Raw genomic sequence first — 23433 nt, forward strand, 5'->3', positions numbered from 1 at the left:
GACAACCCACGTGTGCCGTGAGTCACGGAACACGGAGGGACATGTGCGTGTTTTACACGTCAGTGATGAACGTCGGTGTTTTTCACTGACATGTGAAACGAGCCTAAAGTGTAGGATAAATGTAAGCTGCGCCTTACTTTGGGAGGCAAAATGAACCTATCAACTGCAGTTCAAGAATGGCTTTTAGTTATTTTTTATGCCATTTCTCAGACAGTATAAGTGATAAGACGGCTTTATTCTTTGTGTCAGTACGATTACAGCAATTCCGGACTTATATAATTTTTATGTTTGGCTACTATCACACACGAAAAGATGCATTATTTGCCAATAAGTTTTTACATAACCATATTTTGAACGCTATAATTTTTCTATATTTTGCTGAGAGTCATGTAAAGGCTTGTTTTTTTCAGATTGAGTTGAAGTTTTTATTGCTACCATTTTCAAGTCCTTTTTATATCACTTTCTATTTGATTTTTGGAAGGCAGAATGAGGAAAACCAGCGAAAAGCGATCCCACTCAACCTATTAAGCAGAACGATGCCGCTGTTGCTATTGACAGCAGCATCAGAGGGGTTAAACACCTGCAATTGGTCATACCACCGATAGTTGGCGTTTCTGCAGGGTATCAGCTAAAATATATATAATATATATTTGTGGAACGCACTTCCTGCGGTGCCATACATGTATGGAAGCCTAAGGCTACGCACGCACTTTGCGTTTTTACCTGCGTTTCCACTGCTTTTTAGGTCCGTTTTGAGAAGCACCTTTTTCATGCCAAAAGGCATGCGTTTTGATTTCACAGCAAAGTCTATGGAAAATGGGGATTTCTAGACCGCACTTTGCGTTTCTAAACGCTGCGTTTAATTTGCAAATCTTGTGGCAAAAACCATGCGTTCAAAGAAGGAGTATGTCAGTTGTTTTTGCCATTTTAGGTGCGTTTTGCTAATATTGAAGTCAATGAGAAATGACAAAAACCAAGATTCCTGCAAATTCCTGCGTTTTACCTGCTTTTTCAGTGCAGAAAACATGCTTTTGTGACTTAAAAAATGCATGCTTTTTGGACATCAAAATAATGATATAATATGTCCCTTTACACACACACATAGTCCGACAAATAAAAATTAGAAATTTATTAAATTATTGCTATTTATCCATAAAATATCAGATTACCGCTATAAATTCTTTAATTTAATCTATTTTCATGTTTTTTCCTGTAAATATAGATTTGATCCTTTATTACCATTTTTTTTAATTAGTTTGAATATTTAAACTTTATTTAGCAGTGTCTTGATGTACAAAACGCATCTATCAAAACGCAGGTAAAAAGCGCTGAAAACGCATCCAAAACGCGTTAAAAACGCATGCGTTTTCTGCGCTAAATTACTGAAAAAGGCAACTTTGGTCAAATCAATTATGGGAAATATGTGCTTCTTGAACTGCAAGTAGGTGAACGCAAAGTGCGTGCCTAGCCTTATCGTCTCTTATTCAACAGAAAAGTTATTATGGTGACATTATTGTCACTTTAACAGATGAATATAAACAATTGAAATGGGAAAATGTAAGTTTTTCATTTAGTTGCATAATAATTCTGCACACAGATAGATATTCTCATAAGAATTCCAAAACCTCACTTTTACTTTCTAAAATATTCAGGTATACTATCCTTTTGGATTGGTTGACAGCACTGTAGTTGTTTAATAATAAAAATGATTTTTAAAAATTGCCTAATAAATCTGCACACAGCATATATCCATATTTTCCTTGTTCCTCCCCTCAGTGCCCTTTTGCCTTTCCATCCGTCCTCCTTTTTTCTCTCTTCTTTCTACTATTTTGTTTTTCTACTAGAATTATTAGCTATATATCTAAATAGTGATGGTGCTGGTTAAGGTATATTTTGTCTAAAATAAGTTCAATTCAAAAAGTTGTTTTAAACTATTTTTCTTAATCTTTAGACCTTTGACCATAAACGCTTTAAAAAAAAACAACCTGATCATCGTGGAATTCCTGATTTTGGCAGCTGCTGCAGGTTAAATAAGGAACTTGCAGTTACATTTTTGGTCTTTGTAAATTTTAGAAGTGAAAATCTCTTTGTTCTTTGTTGTTGCTTCAATTGAGCAATTGATGGCCCATACACAGAGTAATGGAGGCTGAACCCACTGATACTGCCAGGTTCAGCTGATGGGTTAATAGGTATGTGGTTGCCGGCTAATTACCGGTCGAGAGGTATCGCTTATTGCTCATGTCTAATTTCAGACTGCTGATTGCACTGTTCTTTCAGAGACATGCTGCTGGGTGACGTGTCAGTCAGCAGCTTTCTGATAGAAAACACAGGAGTAGAGATGAATGGACCTGTGGAAGTTCAGTTTGGCAAGTGCAGCCGGACTTTTGATAAGTTTCGGTTTGGGACACGGATTTGACTTGAACCCCAATGGTAGTCACTAATTGTGCAGTTCAGGTCTCAGCCACCATGCAGCCAGTCATAAACAGATCTTTTCCGAGGGCGGGTGGGCAGAGTTTTTCCATTTTTTTTATTGTTTGGTGTACACTATATCTGATCATCCTGTTGTTACCCCCCAGTGCGAGCAGTTCAAATACTGCAAGCGACTTGCACTGGGATGAGCACCGATGGTACCCAACAGCGATGCTCATGCAAGTGGTTTGCATGCGTAAAGCACCCAAACGCTGTTTTTTATTAATAAAGTCTGCGTTCAGTACAAACACCGAACTTCGGGGTCACTCATCTCTACACAAGAGTGCTCATCTGAACAGGCACTCCTGTGTATGGGTAGATGAACGAAATGGCTTTCAGCTGAAAGATCGGCCAAAACATCATGCATCTGACAGCTATTTAATGTTTACGGTCAGCACCACACTATGTTCATGTGGCATTTTGGAAGTATTTTTGACTGATTCTGCATTTTTCAGTAGTATGAGATATTTTCAAATACTGACACAAAATAGAGGAAGAAATGCAGTAAATATATGTGGCAGACACATTTCATGTGAATATGTTCTTCTGAATATCAGTATAAGCATTCCTCTTTCACACGGGTTATTTTGGTCAGTATTTTGCATAATTATTTTAAAACTTGACTATACAGAAAAGAGGCAATTTCTTACATTTCAATTTTTATATTGTTACAGATTCCAGAGATGTTCCTATCACAGAAATCTCTGCAGCTGGTGACTTTCCTAGCAATGGTCTCCTTTGCCTATCTACTTGCCTTCGAGAACACAGAAAAGTAACGTCTCTCTTGTACCTAATATGCATTGATTCAAGCTTGGGTTACAGTAGGAAGTAGCAAAGCCTACAATTTTGTTCCATTTTTTCTTTGGGTAATCTAGCAGCTAATTTTTTGCTCACAATACATATAAGCTGAACACAGGCAAGATATCTACCTGTAGACAATAGGCAGATCAAACTATTTCTTTACTAAAAGATCATTACCCTAATAATGTTATACAAATGTTATACACAGAGCACATCGGGTCATGATAACTGTGGTATTTTTGTTTACTGTATAATAAATATGCTTTTTTTCCCCCTCCAATTATTTTCTTGATGTGATGTATAAAAATATAATTTACTGGAGAGTGAAAAGAAAATGAGATTTAGCATACAACTGATGGAATATTAAAGCACATAATCTAAATCCACCAATTTTAAGTTTCTAATGGTGAACATACAGATTAGCAATTCTGCCAAATGATAAATAATTAAACCTCAAATGAGGAGTTACAATTTTCTTTCAGTGGCAGATTAAGGGTGGTGAAACCCTGCATGCTTGGCTAGAGACCCTTAGGGGTACTTTGCACGCTGCGACATCGATAGCCGATGATAGCGATGCCGAGCGCGATAGTATTCGCCCTCGTCGCACATGCGATATCTTGTGATAGCTGCCGTAACGAACATTATCACTACGGCAGCTTCACACGCACTTGACTGCCCTGCGACGTCGCTCTGGCCGGCGACCCGCCTCCTTCCCAAGGGAGCGGGTCGTGCGGCGTCATAGCGACGTCACACGTCAGGCAGCCAATAGAAGGGGGTGGAGATGAGCGGGACGTAAACATCCCGCCCACCTCCTTCCTTTTGTATAGCCGGTGGACACAGGTAGGAGATGTTCCTCGCTCCTGCAGCTTCACACACAGCGATGTGTGCTGCCGCAGGAATGAGGAACAACTTCGTACCGACATTATAGAAATGACCGACGCTACACAGATTGCCTATTTACGCTTTACACGTTGCGACATCGTTACTGGCACCGGATGTGCGTCACTTTCGATTTGACCCTGACGAAATCGCAGTAGCGATGTCGCAACGTGCAAAGTACCCCTTAGGGCATGTGCACATAGAGGTTTTATGGAATAGGGGAGTAAAAAAGTGCAATAGGGTATTAACTTATTAATTATTAATAGCCAAGATACAGATGACAGTAGTAAACTCACCTGGTGTGGTTGTGTGATTCACAACTCCGTAAGAGATGTATAATCATCTTCTTCAGATATACGTGTAAATGCAGAGATCAGATGGAAAAAAGGTGTGTTTTTTCTGCACTGCTGTGAAGGATCATCCATGGTGAAGATTTCTAACAGGTAAAATATATCTTTTTACCGTGTTAGCCAGTAGAGATAAAAAATTGTTTAAAAGAACTGAAGTCCTCTGTAGTTGATAACTTTTAATGGCTAACTGAAAAGATGGTGATAATAGCAAGATTTCGAGACTACAGTCATGGCCAAAAGTTTTGAGAATGCTACAAATATTAATTTTTACAAAGTCTACTGCTTAAGTTTTTCTGATGGCAATTTGCATATACTCCAGAATGTCATAAAGAGGGATCAGCTTAACAGCAATTACTTGCAAAGTCAATATTGGCTAAGAAAATGAACTTTAACCCCCAAAACACATTTCAACATCATTGCATTCCTGCCTTAAAAGGAGCAGCTAACATTGTTTTAGTGTTTGTTCCATTAACACAGGTGTGGGTGGGTGTTGATGAGGACAGGGCTGGCGATCAATCAGTCATGATTAAGAAAGAATGACACCACTGGACACTTTAAAAGGAGGCTGGTGCTTGGTATCATTGTTTCTCTTCAGTTAACCATGGTTATCTCTAAAGAAACACGTGCAGCCATCATTGCTCTGCACAAAAATGGCCTAACAGGGAACAGTATTGCAGCTACAAAGATTGCACCTCAGTCAACAATTTATCGCATCATCAAGAACTTCAAGGAGAGAGCTTCCATTGTTGCCAAAAAGGCTACTGGGTGCCCAAGAAGGACCAGCAAACGCCAGGACCGTATCTTAAAACTGTTTCTGCTGTGGGATCGGACTACCAGCAGTGCCGAGCTAGCTCAGCAATGGCAGCAGGCTGGTGTGAGTGTTTCTGCACGCACTGTGAGGCGGAGACTCTTTGAACAAGGCCTTGTTTCAAGGAGGGCAGCAAAGAAGCCACTTCTCTCCAGAAAAAAAATCAGGGACCGACTGATATTCTGCAAAAGGTACAGGAAGTAGACTGCTGAGGACTGGGGTAAAGTCATTTTCTCAGATGAATCCCCTTTTTGATTGTTTGGGACATCTGGAAAACAGCTTATTAGGAGAAGAAGAGGTGAGCACTACCACCAGTCTTGTCTCATGCCAACTGTTAAGCATCCTGAAACGATTCATGTGTGGGGTTGCTTCTCAGCCAAGGGAATCGGCTCACTCACACGCTTGCCTAAAAACACAGCCATGAATAAAGAATGGTACCAGAATGTCCTCTAAGAGCAACTTCTCCCAACTGTCCAAGAGCAGTTTGGTGCCCAACAATGCCTTTTCCAGCATGATGGAGCACCTTGCCAGAAAGCAAAGTGATCACTAAATGGCTCATGGAACAAAACATAGAAATTTTGGGTCCATGGCCTGGAAACTCCCCAGATCTTAATCCCATTGAGAACTTGTGGACAATCATCAAGAGACGGGTGGACAAACAAAAACCAACAATTCTGGCAAAATGCAAGCATTGCTTATGCAAGAATGGACAGCTATCAGTCAGGATTTGGTCCAGAAGTTGATTGAGAGGGAGAATTGCAGAGGTCCTGAAGAAAAAGGGTCAACACTGCAAATATTGACTTGCTGCATTAACTCATTCTAACTGTCAATATAACCTTTTGGTACTCATATTATGATTGCAATTATATTTCTGTATGTGATGTAAACATCAGACAAACACAATTAAAAACCAGAGGGCAACAGATCATGTGAAAATATCATTTTGGTGTCATTCTCAAAACTTTTGTCTATGACTCTACTCAGGTCTCTTCTTCAGGCTCAATATAACACAAAATCTGAAGAGTCACATATTTATACACAACAGGACGTAGAATGGGGCAGTAAATAAAACAAGAAGATTTCTAAGACACACGATTGGAGAACAGGCGGTTTATTCTATGCATTTCAAAGCTATCCAGCTTGATAACTTTGAAATGCATAGAAGAAACTGCCTGTTCTACACTAGTGTATCCTTGAAATCTTCCTCATGGATGATCCCTCACAGCAGCGCAGAAAAAAACACAGCTTTTTCTGTCTGATTTCCACATAGCGTTTTTCTCGAGTGGTCAAACATGAGTTTTTCAAAAGGAAACCACTTTAGAAAACATTCTTTAATTTTTTATTAAACTTTTCCCTTTTGTAAATATATTTTAGCTTTTTATCAGCGATTACCTCATGATTTTTGAAATTCATTAAGTAATAAATAAAAGACTAGTAATTTATTATATGAAAACAGCCACAAAAAATAAACAAAACAAAACACCTAAGCGTCTTTATAAAATTCATATTGACTTGTAAAACATAAAGCAGCTTCATAGTGGAAAAACGCCTGAAGACTGAACGTATGAACAAGTTGTTTTTCAATAGAAATGATATGGAAGAGTTTTTCAAGATCACATATTCCTTTATAGAATCATACTTATTGGTCTAATAACTAATAATAAAAAACTGGCATCTCTTCCCTCAGAGAAAAAGACAAACAGGTATTTGAAATGAAAGCATTTCTTCTTATTAATTTAAATATCTGTAAAATAAATAATACATTCTATTCATTCGGAGGAATGGAGGTGATCAGATTTTGTATTTCTCACCCCTCAACTTTTCATTTATAGAGCAATTCTCCTTATTCCAATTGCTACTCTCCCAACTCAATATATTTTAGGCCTAAAACACACTTCCGCAAAAAAAACGTACGTGTCTCACGGTCCGTTTTTCGGGTCCGTGTTCCGTTTTTTTGGGGCGTTTCTCTGGTACGTATGGCATCCGTGTGATGGCGTATACGAGCCGTGTGTGCGTGTGGAATGTCAGTTTTGACATAAAATACGTACGTGTGCAGTCCGTTTTTAAAGGTCCACATTCTTACCCAATTAACGATTTTAATCATTCATCATGAGATCCTGGTGTTGTTGTTTGCTTTCAAATGACCTGATAGATTGGAAACAAGTGTTTCAAATTTTTTTGATGAAAAACGGACACGGACGATACGTGCTGAACACGGACATACTCCGTGTGCGGTCCGTGCAGGCATGGACCCATAGACTAAAGCGGGTCCGTGCCTGCGTGCTGCTGGCAAAAAACGGACATGTCGTCCGTGTAGAAAAGCGCACACACGTACTTACCACACGGACACACGTTCCGTGTGATTTTACGTGTGTGTGCCATCTACCATTGAATAACATGGGTCTCCGTGTCTCCGGTACGTGCAAATACGTACCGCACACGTACAAAAAAAATGGATGTGTGTTGCCAGTCTTAAAGAGATTCTCTCCTGCTGCTGTTAAACTACATAGACTTCGTAGCTATCATGCCCATTCAGCCATCATCGACCTCTAACTGCCATTGTTGGAGACGAGCTCCACACACTGCGATTAACCTACGCATTTACAACACACCTAAGGATATAGGTGATCAGATGATCACAGATTCAAATCCCTTAAAAGGACTAACAGATAAAGTAAAAAGTTTAAAACTAATGTAAGATATGGAAAAAAAAAACCATAAACAATAAAATTACTCCCCTTTTCTCCCATTAAATGAAAAAAAACTTTTTATATCTGGCATTGCAGAGTGTGATCTATGAAAATATATAATTAACTAACCCGATCCATAAAAAAAAATTACAAAGAAAAAAAAATTAGTCAGGAGCTATGTTTTTTGGTTGAAGCCACTCTGCAAAAACATAAAATAAGAAACGATCAAAACATTGCATCTATCCTAAAATGTTCTCAATAGAAACATCAGCTTGCCACATAAAAGTAAGCCTGTTCTATTGTCCAATAATGAAAACGTTATGGGTCTTGGAAAATGGAGACACAAGCAAACTTGATTTACAAATTTCCCATTTTTTTCTCTATTTACATAAAAGAAATTTTTCAAGTTTGGTATCATCATAGTCGTAGTGACTTGAAGAATTATATTGCAAAGTGATTTTTACAGCACAATGAACACTATAGAAAATAGCCAAAAAATAATTGTAGAATTGCTTGCTTTCTTTTCAAAATTTCACTGCACTTGAATTTTGTTCCCGTTTTCCAGCACACCGCGTGTTAAAATGAATGGTGTCATTCAAAAGTACTAATTGTGACCTAAAAATAAGCCATCATTTGGCTGTTGATGGAAAAATTAAAACGTTACGGCTCTTGGAAGAAGTGTTTCAAGAATAGTTCTCTGCTGCCTCCAATCATCAGAACAATGAGCAATTGAATGACGATTGATGAAGGAGGCGACAGTTGCTTTCACTGTTAGGCCAATTATTGGGGAGCTCACAGTGCGGGTATAGCATACATACAACCGATTCCAAAATATGGAATATATATATATATATATATATATATATTGTGAGACTCATGTGGGATTAGTGGATGAGAGCAGGTATATCTCACCCCGGTATCGGTCCTATGTGACTTAGCCTGGTCAGGATCACCTGGCTGCTAATGGATTAATGGGAGGTGAAGGACTGATGTAAAAGGAGTCTGAGAAGTTGGGGGAGGGTCTCCAACTGGGCAACACAGTAAACCTGTCTGTGTAGGAGACACTTGTAAGTTGGAGCAGTACTTGATGTCTGTATGGTTTAGCTGGAAGGGAGAAGCCCTCCAGTTTGTAGTTAGGATATCACCATGTATAGTTGGCGCCAGACAGGCAAGGATTTATTTTGTTGGTGTTTTTCTTTTGTTTATGCTTCACTGCAATAAACCTGACCAAACATCAGTTACACCTTAGAATTCAGCTGTCTGCCTGAGGTGAATACGTGCCCTTTGAACCCAGCAAAGGCGATCCCTGAGTGTGTTATCACAATATATATATATATATATATATATATATATATATATATATATATATATATATATATATGTACAGTGCCTTGCAAAAGTATTCAGCCCTCTTGAATTTTTCAACCTTTTCCCACATTTCAGGCATCAAACATAAACATAAAAATTTGAATGTTATGGTGAAGAATCAATAACAAGTTGGACACAATTGTGAAGTTGAACAAAATTTATTGCTTATTATGAACTTTTTAAAAAATAAATAACTGAAAATTGGGGTGTGCTATATTATTAGTTCCCTTTACTTTCAGTGCAGCAAACTCACTCCAGAAGTTCATTGAGGATCTCTGAATGATCCAATGTTGTCCTAAATGACTGATGATGATAAATATAAGCCACCTGTGTGTAATGAAGTCTCCGTACAAATGCACCTGCTCTGTGATAGTCTCAGTGTTCTGTTTAAAGCGCAGATAGCATCATGAAGACCAAAGAACACAACACGCAAGTCCGTGATACTATTGTGGAGAAGTTTAAAGCCGGATTTAGTTACAAAAGGTTTCCAAAACTTTAAACATCCCAAGGAGCACTGTGCAAGAGATCATATTGAAATGGAAGGAGTATCATACCACTGCAAATCTACCAAGACTCGGCCGTCCCTCAAAAATGTCATGTCAAACAAGCAGATGACTGATCAGAGATGCAGCCAAGAGGCGCTTGATCACTCTGGAAGAACTACAGAGATCTAAAGCTGAGGTGGGAGAGTCTGTCCATAAGACAACAATCAGTCGTACACTATACAAATCTGCCCATTATAGAAGAGTGGCAAAGAGAAAGCCATTTTTCATAGAGATCCATTAAAAGTGTTCTTTAAAGTTTGCCACAAGCCACCTGGGAGAAACACCAAACGTGGAAGAAGGTGCTCTGGTCAGATGAAGCCAAAATCGAACTATATGAGTACAATGCCAAACGATGTTTGGCATAAAAGCAACACAGCTCATCACCTTGAACACACCATCTTCACTGTCAAACAAGGTGGTGGCAGCATCATGGTTTGGGCCTGCTTTTCTTCAGCAGGGACAGAGAATATGGTTAAAATTAATGGGAAGATGGATGGAGCCAAACACAGGACCATTCTTGAAGAAAACCTGTTGGAGTCTGCAAAAGACCTGAGACTGGGACGGAGATTAGTTTTCCAACAAGACAATTATCCAAAACAAAAAGCAAAATCTACAATGGAATGGTTCACAAATGAACGAACCCATGTGTTAGAATGGCCAAGTCAAAGTCCAGGCCTGAATCAAATCGAGAATCTGTGGAAAGAGCTGAAAACTGCTGTTCACAAATGCTCTCCATCCAACCTCACTCAGCTCCAGCTGTTTACAAAGGAAGAATGGGCAAGAAGTTCAGTCTCTCGATGTGCAAAACTGATAGACACATACCCCAAGCGACTTGCAGCTGTATTCGCAGCAAAAGGTGGCGCTACAAAGTATTAACTTAAAGGGGATGAATAATATAGCACGCCCCACTTTTCAGTTATTTTTTAAAAAAGTTCAAAATAAGCAATAAATTTCGCTCAACTTCACAATTGTATCCCACTCGTTGTTGATTCTTCACCATAACATTAAAAATTTTACCTTTATGTTTGAAGCCTGAAATGTGGGAAAAGGTTGAAAAATTCAAGGGGGCCAAATACTTTCGCAAGCCACTGTATATATATATATATATATATATATATATATATATAAATATATATATATATATATATGTGTATAAACACCTCATTTCAGTCACTGCCAAGCTCCAAAATAACTCAAGCAACACTGCTACAACTGATCGTTTACAGGCAGATTTGACAACTGTTACAAGGTAGTGTGTGGCTTCAGTGAAAACAGCTATTACATTTTTTATATTTAATTCAAGATGTTCACATAATAACATACAAAACATGTTATAAAGGGGAACAAAACAATCCAGTATATACAATTACATAAAAGAAAAAGGAAATTACAATTACATGAAAGAAAAATAGTAAACCTGTGTCACAGAAATGGCTCACATCTATGGAGGGGAGAATGACAATAAATTGTGGAACAATCCTACACATTTGTGAACCTTCCTGGCATTGAACAAGAATCATAATTTGGCATTTGTTTTTAACAAAAGTTACACCCACATACCTTCTCTCTGGTGAGTCATAACACGGCTGGCCATGGGGTGTAGCTTCAGTTTCTAGAAAAGTATGACATCTTCAACTTTCAGGATATCCTCGCACCTGGAGGTCCCAGGCAGAACATATTGTGCTCATGTTTCTTATCATGATTTTACCTTGCTATAGAGATAAAATATGGCATTGATAGCATCATCCATCTAACAAATATTAATTTGGGGCTGATGCGCTGATCGCACAATCATATAAAAACATGAATGTTCGTCCCCATGGGTTAATGATGGTGAAATTGAGTCTCCAGAAATATCAGCTCCATACAAACCCCAATATTCTTCACTGACCATTGGCCCCAAAAAGTCTGGGACAATCTTTTGAAGCTCTGAAGAGTTATCTCCTGAGGTGATTCATTTGCACACGTAAAACATACAAAGACCTCAGACCTTGTATCTGTTCTACAGCAAATAACCAATGCAATTACCTGTCCACACCATGGGGTCCTAGCTGAACAGGGGCCGTTGTTGTGTTAGCCCTCTTTCTTCCTCAGTAACAATTAATTTCTCACTGCCCCAGTTACAGTGGGCACAGAAAGTATTCAGACGCTTTTAACTAATTCACTCTTTATTTCATTGTAGCCATTTGGTAAATTCAAAAAAGTTCATTTTTTTTCTCATTACTTTACACTCTGCACCCCATCTTGTCAGAAAAAAACAGAAATGTAGAACTTTTTGCAAATTTATTAAACAAGAAAAACTGAAATATCACATGGTCATAAGTATTCAGACTCTTTGCTCAGACACTCATATATAAGACCTCACAGCTCACAGTCCATGTCAGACTAAATGAGAATCATGAGGTCAACGAAACTCCCCAAGGAGCTCAGAGACAGAATTGTGGCAAGGCACAGATCTGGCCAAGGTTACAAAATAATTTTCTGCAGTACTCAAGGTTCCTAAGAGCACAGTGGCCACCAAAATCCTTAAATAGATGAAGTTTGGGACCACCAGAACTCTTCCTAGACCCGGCTGTCCAGCCAAATTGAGCAATCATGGGAGAAGAGCCTTGGTGAGAGAGATAAAGAGGAACCCCAAAATCACTGTGGCTGAGCTCCAGAGATGCTGCAGGGAGATTTGAGAACGTTATACAAAGTCAACTATCACTGCAGCCCTCCACAAGGTGGGCCTTTATGGCAAAGTGGCTCGATGGAAGCCTCTCCTCAGTGCAAGACATATGAAAGCCTGCAGAGGGTTTGCAAAAAAACACATGAAGGACTCCCAGAGTATAGGAAATAAGATTTTCTGGTCTGATGAGATGAAGATAGAACTTTTTAGTGATAATTCTCAGCGGTATGTGTGGAGAAAACCAGGCACTGCTCATCACTTGCCTAATAAAATCCCAACAGTGAAACATGGTGATGGCAACATCATGATATGGGGGTGTTTTTCAGCTTCAGGGGCAGGATGACTGGTTGCAATTGAAGGAAAGATGAATGCAGCCAAGTACAGAGATATCCTGGAAGAAAACCCCCTAAGCACACATCTAAAATAACAAAGGAGTGGCTTTAGAACAACTCTGTCACCATTCTTGACTGGTCCAGCAAGAGGCCTGACCTAAACCCAAATGAGCATCCTGGAGAGACCTGAAAATATCTGTCCACCAACGTTCACCATCCAACCTGACGGAACTGGAGAGGATCTCCAAAAAGCAAGAATAGCAGAGATCCCCAACTCCAGCTGTGAAAAACTTGTTGCATCATTTCCAAGGTGACTCATGGCTGTACTAGCTCAAAAGGGTGCTTCTACTCAACACTGAGCAAAGGGTCTGAATACTTATGACCATGTGATACTTCAGTTTTTCTTGTTTAATAAATTTGCAAAAATTTCTACATTTCTGTTTTGTTTTTTCCTGACAAGATGGGGCATAGAGTGTACATTAATGAGTAATTACTTTTTTGAATTTACCAAATGGCTGCAATGAAACAAAGAGTGAAACATTTAAAGGGCTCTGAATACTCTCCGTACCCACTGTAGTCCAGCCACTGTCCACCAAAATCTAATGAACAGAAAACTTCAAAAGGTGATTAAAGAAAAACAACAAAGCGGATTTCTTCACCAACAGTATCAATTTGATCAATATTACAGCACCATTACAGATTCCCTTTAAAGCGGTTGTCCATTACTGGACAGGGTGCTGCATAAACTAGAAAAAATAAATTAATCTTTAATTACCTTCTAGATGTAATATTCCCCTTTGCTCTAGTGTAGACTAATTTGCAATTTAAAATAGTAGAACTATAAGAGACCAAAGGGGTCTACAAAGTAGCTGCTTGCTGGTGGAGAAATATTTTGCAGAGCATAGTCAATTAGAAAGGTCAAAACTACTGTAGTAAGGGCAAGAGCAATACAAGATCAGTACACAAAAATCATAGTCAGGGATTAAGCAGTGGACAGTAAGTGAGGTTGATGTTTGTCAGGGAGTAAACAGAGCAGGTCCAACAGTGGATCAGAATCATATTGCTGGGCCACACGGGGCACTAGTGAGATGCTCGCATGACACTCGGCTCACGCTGGCAGCACACCAGGAGCCGAGTGTCATGGTAGTATCCATGCGACTGAGGTCTGACTGTGCGAGTGGAGAGCTACGGGTGACGGGTCGTCGCTGCTGAGGGGCGGGCCGGCACGCAGGAGAAGAGGGAGGGATTTATCTCCCTCTCTCCTCCATAGCCGGCTATTGCGATTCTCGCTCTGCACGCACGGTACATCGGTGTCCCGCGAGTGCAGTGCGATTTTTCTCTCGCCCCATATACTTGAATGGGTGCGAGAGAAAAGAGTCTCGCATTACAATCGCAGCATGCTCCGATTGTGTTCTTGGTCCGATTAGGGCTGAGAAAATAATCGCTCATGTGCGCTGACACACAGACTAATATTGGTCCGAGTGGAATGCGATGTTTTAATCGCACTCCACTCGCACCAATTTTCTCGCCGTGTGGCTTAGGCCTAATAAGAGCAATAGGGATAAAAGTGGGGAATAGCTAGAGAAAACTGCAATTCCCAGCAATATGCTAGTAATTTAAGTATGATGTGGTAATGTTCCAATACCCTCATTAGGGAGTTAATTACTGCTGCTGAGCTGCTAAACAGCACACACAACCATTGTGCCTGAATGGGTGATACCATGTGTCCCAGCTACACCAGTATCGCTGACTGGACAGAACATGTGCCACGCAGAGATTTTGGCTCTGACGTCGTCCCTATCACCAGCACTGCCTGCAGAATTAATACAGCATCACCAGGCAACAGAAGCAGACTTTACTGAAGCAGATTCAGGAAGGGATGTGACAAGAATACAGTAGAAAAAAATATATTTTCTGACCCCCAGTAGCAAAGAGACATCTAATAAAAGTAAAAAAGTAATATACCACTACACTATTAGCTGGCAGTTTCTATTATGACATACTGTATAGAAATTACATTCAGTTTACAGTCTAATGATTTCCTTTTATCATGCTAATACCGTAGTGTGTCTAAGCAATTAACATAGCATCATCTCTGCTTTATATCTTAAAATCACAAAATGGTAGTGTGAATTATACTTTCTTTTTAACCATTTTACTTTCTGTTGTTTATTTTAGAGAGAGATCAGTTGCAGAGACGCAGCTAATGCATGATACAGGAAAGATGATTGAAGAAATAAATCGCCAAAGATGGTTACAGAGTTTACTGGAGATCATTCACAACCCAGGCCGAAGAACGCTTTCTATGTTGACACACAATAAGTAAATTAAACAGCTAGAATCAATTTAAATCTTGAAAGTCTCTTATGATGACAGTATATCAACAGAATGTGCATAATACAAGTTACATAGCAAAATACTGGGTTAACACGCTGTACATCAAAAGACAGAGTAATAGCTTAAAACAAATGGTACTTACAATCTATAAGTCAAAAGAAGTATATCCTGTACAAGACTTCAATGAATTGAGTAAGCAGGTAGATATGTTAGGTAAAGACATATTTGGAATATCAGTTGTGAGACTCCTTAGGCCAGGATATACATTTCTTGAAAGAGGTGTTTCTGGGTACAAAAAATTGTTGATTAACAGGTAGAATGAAAAAATTGTAACAAAAAGCGAGGTTTGGAGACTACTTGTGTCTCTTCATCAGGCATCAGTAGAACACAAATTCTAACGAGTCACATATTTATACACAACAAGACATTTAATTGTAATAAAAAAAGTCCAATAAATAATAGTGTGCATGACACTTAAATAAACTGATTATAAACCAAGGCGCTCAGTTTAATACAATACACTGTGGGTCAAAAAAAGATATTCTTGCTCAATTTATTGAAATTGACAACTTCATTGGATTGACTGTATAAAAACATTATTAAAGACAAAAATCTCCTATGAGGGACCTAAGAACTACCCGAAAGACAGAAAACCAATATAAATGACACCAAATGAATTCATTTAAAGGAAACCAATCACCAGGATTTTCGTATATAAGCTAAATCCAGTGCTATACTGGCACTATCAGGCTGATTCTATACATACCTTTAGTGGTCAGCTCGGATGTTTAGGTTTTGAATTCCAAAAAAGTAAAGTTTATAAAATGAGCAGCTTGTTGAGTGGCAGTTGCAATGGAGCAGATAATACACTCGGTGCAGACTTATTAGGCAAGTTGTATTTTAGCGTAATTTTTTTATTATTGATCAACAACTATGTTCTCAATCAACCCAAAAGACTCATAAATATCAAAGATTAATATTTTTGGAAGTTGGAGTGGGGTTTTTTTTTATATTTGGCTATCTTAGGAGGATATCTGTTTGTGCAGGTAGCTATTACTGTGCAGACGTATTAGGTAACTTAATAAAAAACAAATATATTTCCATCTCACTTGTTTATTTTCACCAGGTATACTAATATAACTGCACAAAATTTAGAAATAAACATTTCTGACATGCAAAAACAAAACCCCCAAAAATTAGTGACCCATATAGCCACTTTTCTTTATGATGACACTCAACAGCCTACCATCCATAGATTGTGTCAGTTGCTTGATCTGCTAACGATCAACATTGCGTGCAGCAGCCACCACAGCCTCCCAGACACTGTTCCGAGAGGTGTACTGTTTTCCCTCCCTGTAGATCTTACATTTTATGAGGGACCACAGGTTCTCTATGGGGTTTAGATCAGGTGAACAAAGGGCCCAAGTCATTATTTTTTCATCTTTTACACCTTTACTGGCCAGCCACCCTGTGGAGTAGTTGGATGCATGTTATGGAGCATTGTCCTGCATGTAAATCATGTTTTTCTTGAACGATACCGAATTCTTCCTGTACCACTGCTTGAAGAAGTTGTCTGCCAAAAACTGGCAGTAGGTCTGGGAGTTGAGCTTCACTCCATCCTCAACCTGAAAAGGTCCCACAAATTCATCTTTGAAGATACCAGCCCATACCAGTACTCCACCTCCTGCTGGCGTCTGAGTCAGAGTGGAGCTCTCTGCTCTTTACTAATCAGACTCCGGCCCATCCATCTGGCCCATCAAGAGTCACTCTCATTTTATCAGTCCATAAAACCTTTGAAAAATAATTCTTAAGATATTTCTTGGCCCAGTCTTGACGTTTTATCTTATGTTTCTTGTTCAAAGGTGGTAGTTTTTCAGCCTTCCTTACCTTGGCCATGTCCCTGACTATGGCACACCTTGTGCTTTTTGATACTCCAGTAATGTTGCAGCTCTGAAATATGGCAAAACTGGTAGCAAATGGCATCTTGGCAGCTTCACGCTTGATTTTCCTCAATTCATGGGCAGTTATTTTGCGCCTTTTTTGCCCAACACGCTTCTTGCAAGCCTGTTGGCTATTTGCCACGAAACATTTGATTGTTCGATGATCACGCTTCAAATGTTTGGCAATTTCAAGACTGCTGCATCCCTCTGCAAGACATCTCACAATTTTGGACTTTTCAGAGCCCGTCAAATTTCTCTTCTGGCCCATTTTGCCAAATGAACGAAAGTTGCCTAATAAGTGTGCAATCCTTATATAGGGTGTTGATGTCCTTACACCACACCCCTCCTCATTAAAGAGAGGCACATCACTTGATTTACTTAATTGGTAGTTGGCGCTCAAGCCTATACAGCTTGGAGTAGGACAAAATGTATAAAAATTATCATGTGATCAAACTACTCATTTGCCTAATAAGTCTGCACACAGTGTATATTCATAGTTATCCCCTCCCCTCTTAGAATTAGCATAAGTATTATTCAATCGATTCACTTTGTCTGTTGCAGGACCTGTGTGAGGTCATACCAATGTGACCAGAAAGGGCGGGGCCTCAGCCAACAAAGCTGGATACCAGGTCACATGGGTTTGACCTCACACAGGTACTTCCTAGTGAAAGGTAAATCGATTGTATAATACTTATGCTAATTCTAACAGGGGGAGGGGATAACTATGAATATATTATCTGTTCCACTGCAACTGCCAACAAGCAGCTAATTATATAAACTTTACTTTTTTGGATTTCATAACCTAAACATCCGAGCTGCCCACTACAGGTATGTATAGAATCAGCCTGATAGTGCCAGTATAGCACTGGATTTAGCTTATATACGAAAATCCTGGTGATTGGTTCCCTTTAAAATATATCAATTAACAGCATATAGATAGCATGAGGTAGGAAATACTTGACAAATTATGAACATAAATATAAAAAGAGACAATAAATACAATTACATGTGTACCATAAATTAATTCAATAATAATAATCATTTAAAGGGAATCTGTCACCAGGTTTTTGCCACCTAATCTGAGATCCTGATTCCAGAGATGTGTCACTTACTGGGCTGCTTAGTGTAGTTTTAATATAATCACTGTTAAATAAGCAGTAGATTATCATTAGAGGACTAGTTGACCTGCTGCCAGGTAGTCCACCATATTCAAGAGCTCTGTATAACTGCTAGATCTGCAGCAGAGAAAACATTGATTTTATCAAAATGACAGCATACAGTTCAGTAAGTGACACATCCATCACTGGAATCAGGGTCTCTGTCTCTATAGTATGCTGCTCTCAGATAAGGTAGCAAAAAGCCGGTAACAGATTCCCTTTAAAGGGGTTGTCCACCTTTGGGGACATATTTTGTATCATCCTAATCGACAAAACCAATTTAAACGATAGCAAATGAATTCACTTAAAATATATCAAGTAACAGCATATAGATAGTATTAGGTAAGAAATACTTGATAAATTCTGAACATTTTATATATATATATATATATATATATATATATATATATATATATACATACACACTGTATATCTAGAGGATAAATAAATAATTCAGTTATATGTGTACCAAAAATTAATTCAACAATTGAGACCTGAATTAATCAAAATCCATATTTGTGTTATTTATACTCACAATTCTAAATAGATCAACAAAGGCTGATACCAAGGGGAGGCTGATAGTAATGTAATATTAATAGTTCCCCAAAATATTCAAAGGAAAGATCCATGCTGGATTAACCAGCTGTATAGGTGACCAAATGCCACTATTAGGATAAGATGTATTTCTTTCCACATTCTGTTGAAAGCAGCTTGTACCTATCTAATAGACTGCCTAACTCTTATGCCTACAGGTAGTATAGCATACTTATGGGACTACTACTGTGTGTCAAACTATCAAATCAACCATCACATATATCCCAAATTATATCAAGAATACATACCTTTATGTTGTGGACTATTTGATAGTGGTCCCAGGTAGACAGTGCCTCCACCCGGCGTGCGTTCATGGTCCACTCATTAACCCTTCTGAATATGTACTGCTTTCCCCGCCCACCCTCTATGTCGGTGTCTGTGATTGGTTGCAGTCCTGCTTCCCCCGCCCACCATCTGTGTCGGTGTCTGTGACTGGTTGCCGTCACACTAGCTATCTGGGTCAGAAAGCGGAGGGTAAAAATAAATAACTGGAAAAAGTGGTGTAGGGTTCTCCGGTGCGGCTGCAGGCTGCTATTATTAGGATGAGAAGGATCAAGTAACCATGGGCCTCCCCAGCCTGAGGATACCAGCTCCCAGCTGTCTGCTTTATCTTGGGTGGGTATAAAAATTAAGAGGGACTGCACATCATTTTTTAAAATGATTTATTTAAAGAATTTTAAAAAAGCTGCATGGGGGTCTCTCGTATTTTGATACGCAACCAAGATAACATGCAGAGCTGGGGGCTGCAGCGTGTAGCAGTTTGCTTTATCTGTGATGGATATCAAAATACAAGGGACCCTGCACCATTTTTTCCAATTATTTATTTATTTTTACACTTGACTTCTTGACCCAGACAGCTAGTGTGAGGGCAATTAATTACAGATGCCGTCACAGAATGTGGGCGGGGAAGCAGAACTGCAACCAATCACATACACTGTTACAGAGGGTGGGTGGGGGCAGCAGTGCATATTCATAAACTTTAATGATCAGACCAGGAAGCACTGTGACAGTCATGAGGAAACACAGTAAGTAAATTCTCCTGCTTTAATTAATGTAATACTCTAACAATAATCCCAGAAACTAAATGTGAGTCCAGGCTTTTTCCCCATGCTGTTCCCTTTCAGTTTCAGCACTTTTCTATCCATTGTAGTATTTTTACAGCGCTCCCAGACCTACTTCCAAGGTCCTCTAGAAAATTATTCGAATTTCCCATTGACTTGGATTGGGTTCGTTGTTCAGAACAAATACATGAATATTTTAAATTATTTGGCTCGAATAATCCAAACCCGAATATTTTAGTATTCGCCCATCTCTAATTGCTGCACAATCAAAGAAAAAAAATCTACCTTTGACCAAAGATTTCTGTAGCTCTGATCATAGCATTATGGATATGAAAATTACTAGCATTGAAAGGTAACTTCAAATGTCAGAGAGACAAAAGAGTCAGTGAGTAGAAACTGTTGACAACCTTTGACACACTCAGAAAAAGAATGAATGTGTCGCATGGATTTATGTCTTTTTACATAAACTAAGGAATGTGCTCTTGGACCATACCTTAATCAGAGGACAATACAACTTTCACATTGTAAATATGAACTGATCCTATATTTACTGCTACTGTTTCTTTCCTTCCCATATTGATAGTTCTACTTCACATCACTTATTTTATCACTGCATAAATCTATGTTCTGTTGTGTATAAATATGTAACTCTTCAGATTTTGTGATACCACGCCTGAGAAAAAGACCTGAGAAGTCTTGAAAGCTTGCTATTGATTACCATCATTTCAGTGAGCTATTAAAAAGGTATCAACTGCTGGGGGCTCTAAATTTTTAATATTCTTCTATCTATAGACTAACATGGTATATATGTATTTTTCCTGTATTATACATGGAATGGGGGGAAAATCAGAAAATTAAAGACACAAGAAAAGACGTGTCCTAAAATGCGAGAGTTTATTAGAGTAGTAGAAGTTTTCTAGGTTGACAAAAGAAAATCTGAATTGGATTCTTTGTGTAATGTGCAGCCAGTGGAGGGAGAGACAAAGAAGATGAAGTTAGAGAATAGGGAGGTGAGGTTTGAGTTGTGCCTATTATATTCACAATTGACGCTAACAATGGGACACCTTATAAACCACATATTGCAGATAGTCTTCGGGGGGCTTTATACGTTGCGACATCGCTACCGATATATCGTCGGGGTCACGTCATTGGTGACGCACATCCTGCGCCGGTAGCGACATCGCAACGTGTAAATCCTAGGTGCGACGATGAACGAGCACAGAAGAATACAATATCGCTGATGTGTGTATCGTCATTCATTTCCATAATGTCGGTTCGACCACAGGTACGATGTTGTTTGTCGTTCCTGCAGCTCCACACATCGATATGTGTAAACCCGCAGAAGCGACAAACATCTCCTTACCTGCATCCCGATGGCAATGCGGAAGGGAGAAGGTGGGCGGGATGTTATGTCCCGCTCATCCCCACCCCTCCGCTTTTATTGGCCGGCCGATTAGTGACGTCGCGGTGACGTCGCTGTGACGCCGAATGTACCTTCCCCTTGAAGGAGGGATTGTTCGGCGGTCACAGCGACGTCGCCGACCAGGTATGTGCGTGTGAAGCTGCCGTAGGGATAATGTTCGCTACAGCAGAAATCACCACATATATCATGTGCGACGGGGGCGGATGCTATCGCGCTGGACATCGCTAGCAATTGCTAGCGATGTCGCAACGTGTAAAGCCTGCCTTCCTCTTAACCATTTCCAGATCAAAACACTACTGTATGTGGTTGGCAAAACCACTTATTTTCATTGCATTCTTTATAGTACGAGAGAAATTTTCAAGTGCACATCACTTTTCATTATCCAACATACATGAAAAGAAAATCCACCACCGTTCGCAACCTAGTGGTATCAGTCCATTAAAGGGAACCTGTCAGCAGGGTTTTTCTATGTAGTCTAACAGCAACATGATGTAGGGAGAGATATCTCAATTCCATCAATGTATCACTTAGTTTACTGGGTACAGCAGTTGTGCTAAAATCAGTATTTTCTAAAGCAGATCTAGCAGAGCTACAGAGACAAGCAAAAGGATAACAATATTTTAAACATTTGAAACAACTATCAATCCTGGTCAAGTATTCAATGCCTTTGGCTGTGAAACAACCCCCTATCATCAGGCTTCCTCCACCGAAATTGACAATTTCTTTAATTTCTCAATCCATTAACCTATTTTTCCCTTGTTTTTTCCAGACCCATTTGCATCCATCAAAGCCTAGTCTATTGACTTTTGTTTCATTGCTCCAAATCACCCATTTCCAAATTTCTACTTTTCTGTCAACTTTTAGTACTTTTTTGTAAACTTGCCAACAATTTTTATGATGATAATGAAGAGGAGGCTTCTTCACCTTTTTTCGGGCCACTATTCCAGACTTGTGTAACGTGCATTGCATGATGCTTGGATAGACATCTGTGAACTCTCTATTAAGAAAGATATGAGCAACCTCCACTGCAATGTTTGTAGTGCCAGAACTGACAGAACTTGTGATGGGCCTATGATATTTTGCCTGTGTGACGCCCTGGACTATTCAGGTTGTCACAGGGTTCTGCACAATCTGCCCTCCCCGTGCAGGACTCAAACCCCCCATGGTTCTGGGTCTCCATCCTGCAGTACTGCCTCCACCAGCATTCACAAATCCTAGATACACTTTGCACCACACCTGTGAGGCACACCAGTGGGCTGCTTAGGCAGGAATAGGGCCGCCCACCTAGGGGTCAGGCAGGGAGGTGGGAGGTGTCAAGTCAGTTCAGTGGTAGCCCTCAAGCTGTGAGGAGATCTGAGGAAGCTGGGAGTTAGAGCTCCCAGGGGAGAAGTAAACTAGGTCGCACACTGTGGTCTGGACCTAGAGGAGTCAGATCCCCGGTCGCAGGGGATTGAGACTAGGTGCCTGGAACCTGTCAAGGAGGATGGTCAGCAGCCTGGTCCTATCACTGGTCCAGGACCGAAGGCACGTCGACGTACACGGGGAGAAGCTTCAGGCGACCCGTCAATTAACCTGCGGAGGACAGGACCTTTATGGACTGTTCCCACCAAGCTCAGAGATCTGGGGCACTAGCGCAACGAGGGGGATAGGGCTTTCCTAGCAAGCGGCCCACTAAAATCCCAAGCATGAGCTCCTGAGAGCAGGCTCCTTCACTTAGCCAGAGTGGGGAGCGGGGCCTGGAAAGCTCCAAGCTACTGGGCCACAACGGACAATCTAAATTTTGTGCCAGGAGGCAGGTTACGGACCACCAGGCAGTGCTGCAAGGGATGGGACCCGGACAAGCTCCCTTCGAGAGGCAACGACAGTCAGAGACTTGGTTTACCCTGTTGTCAGCGTCTGCTTCATTGCTGAGTGAGTACCCGACTGACCCATGCATTGCATCCCCGCATCACTATCCAGAGTCCCGAGGCCTACCCCTACCCGTAGAGGGTAACGTCATCTTGCTGCCCCA

General features: G+C 39.9%; 1 protein-coding gene across 1 annotated transcript in view; it reads left to right on the forward strand.

The window, feature by feature from the left end:
- PTH (parathyroid hormone) overlaps nucleotides 1-23433 on the forward strand; it is a 97026-nt gene that overhangs the window by 64134 nt on the left and 9459 nt on the right. Inside the window, exons 2-3 of the mRNA XM_075333573.1 lie at nucleotides 3144-3241; nucleotides 15089-15232. Of these exons, the coding sequence (XP_075189688.1) occupies nucleotides 3153-3241; nucleotides 15089-15232 (233 nt within the window). The 5' untranslated portion in view covers nucleotides 3144-3152. The remainder of the gene's footprint in view (nucleotides 1-3143; nucleotides 3242-15088; nucleotides 15233-23433) is intronic.

Source organism: Anomaloglossus baeobatrachus, chromosome 2 (genome assembly GCF_048569485.1).
Source record: "Anomaloglossus baeobatrachus isolate aAnoBae1 chromosome 2, aAnoBae1.hap1, whole genome shotgun sequence".
Classification (NCBI taxonomy): domain Eukaryota; kingdom Metazoa; phylum Chordata; class Amphibia; order Anura; family Aromobatidae; genus Anomaloglossus; species Anomaloglossus baeobatrachus.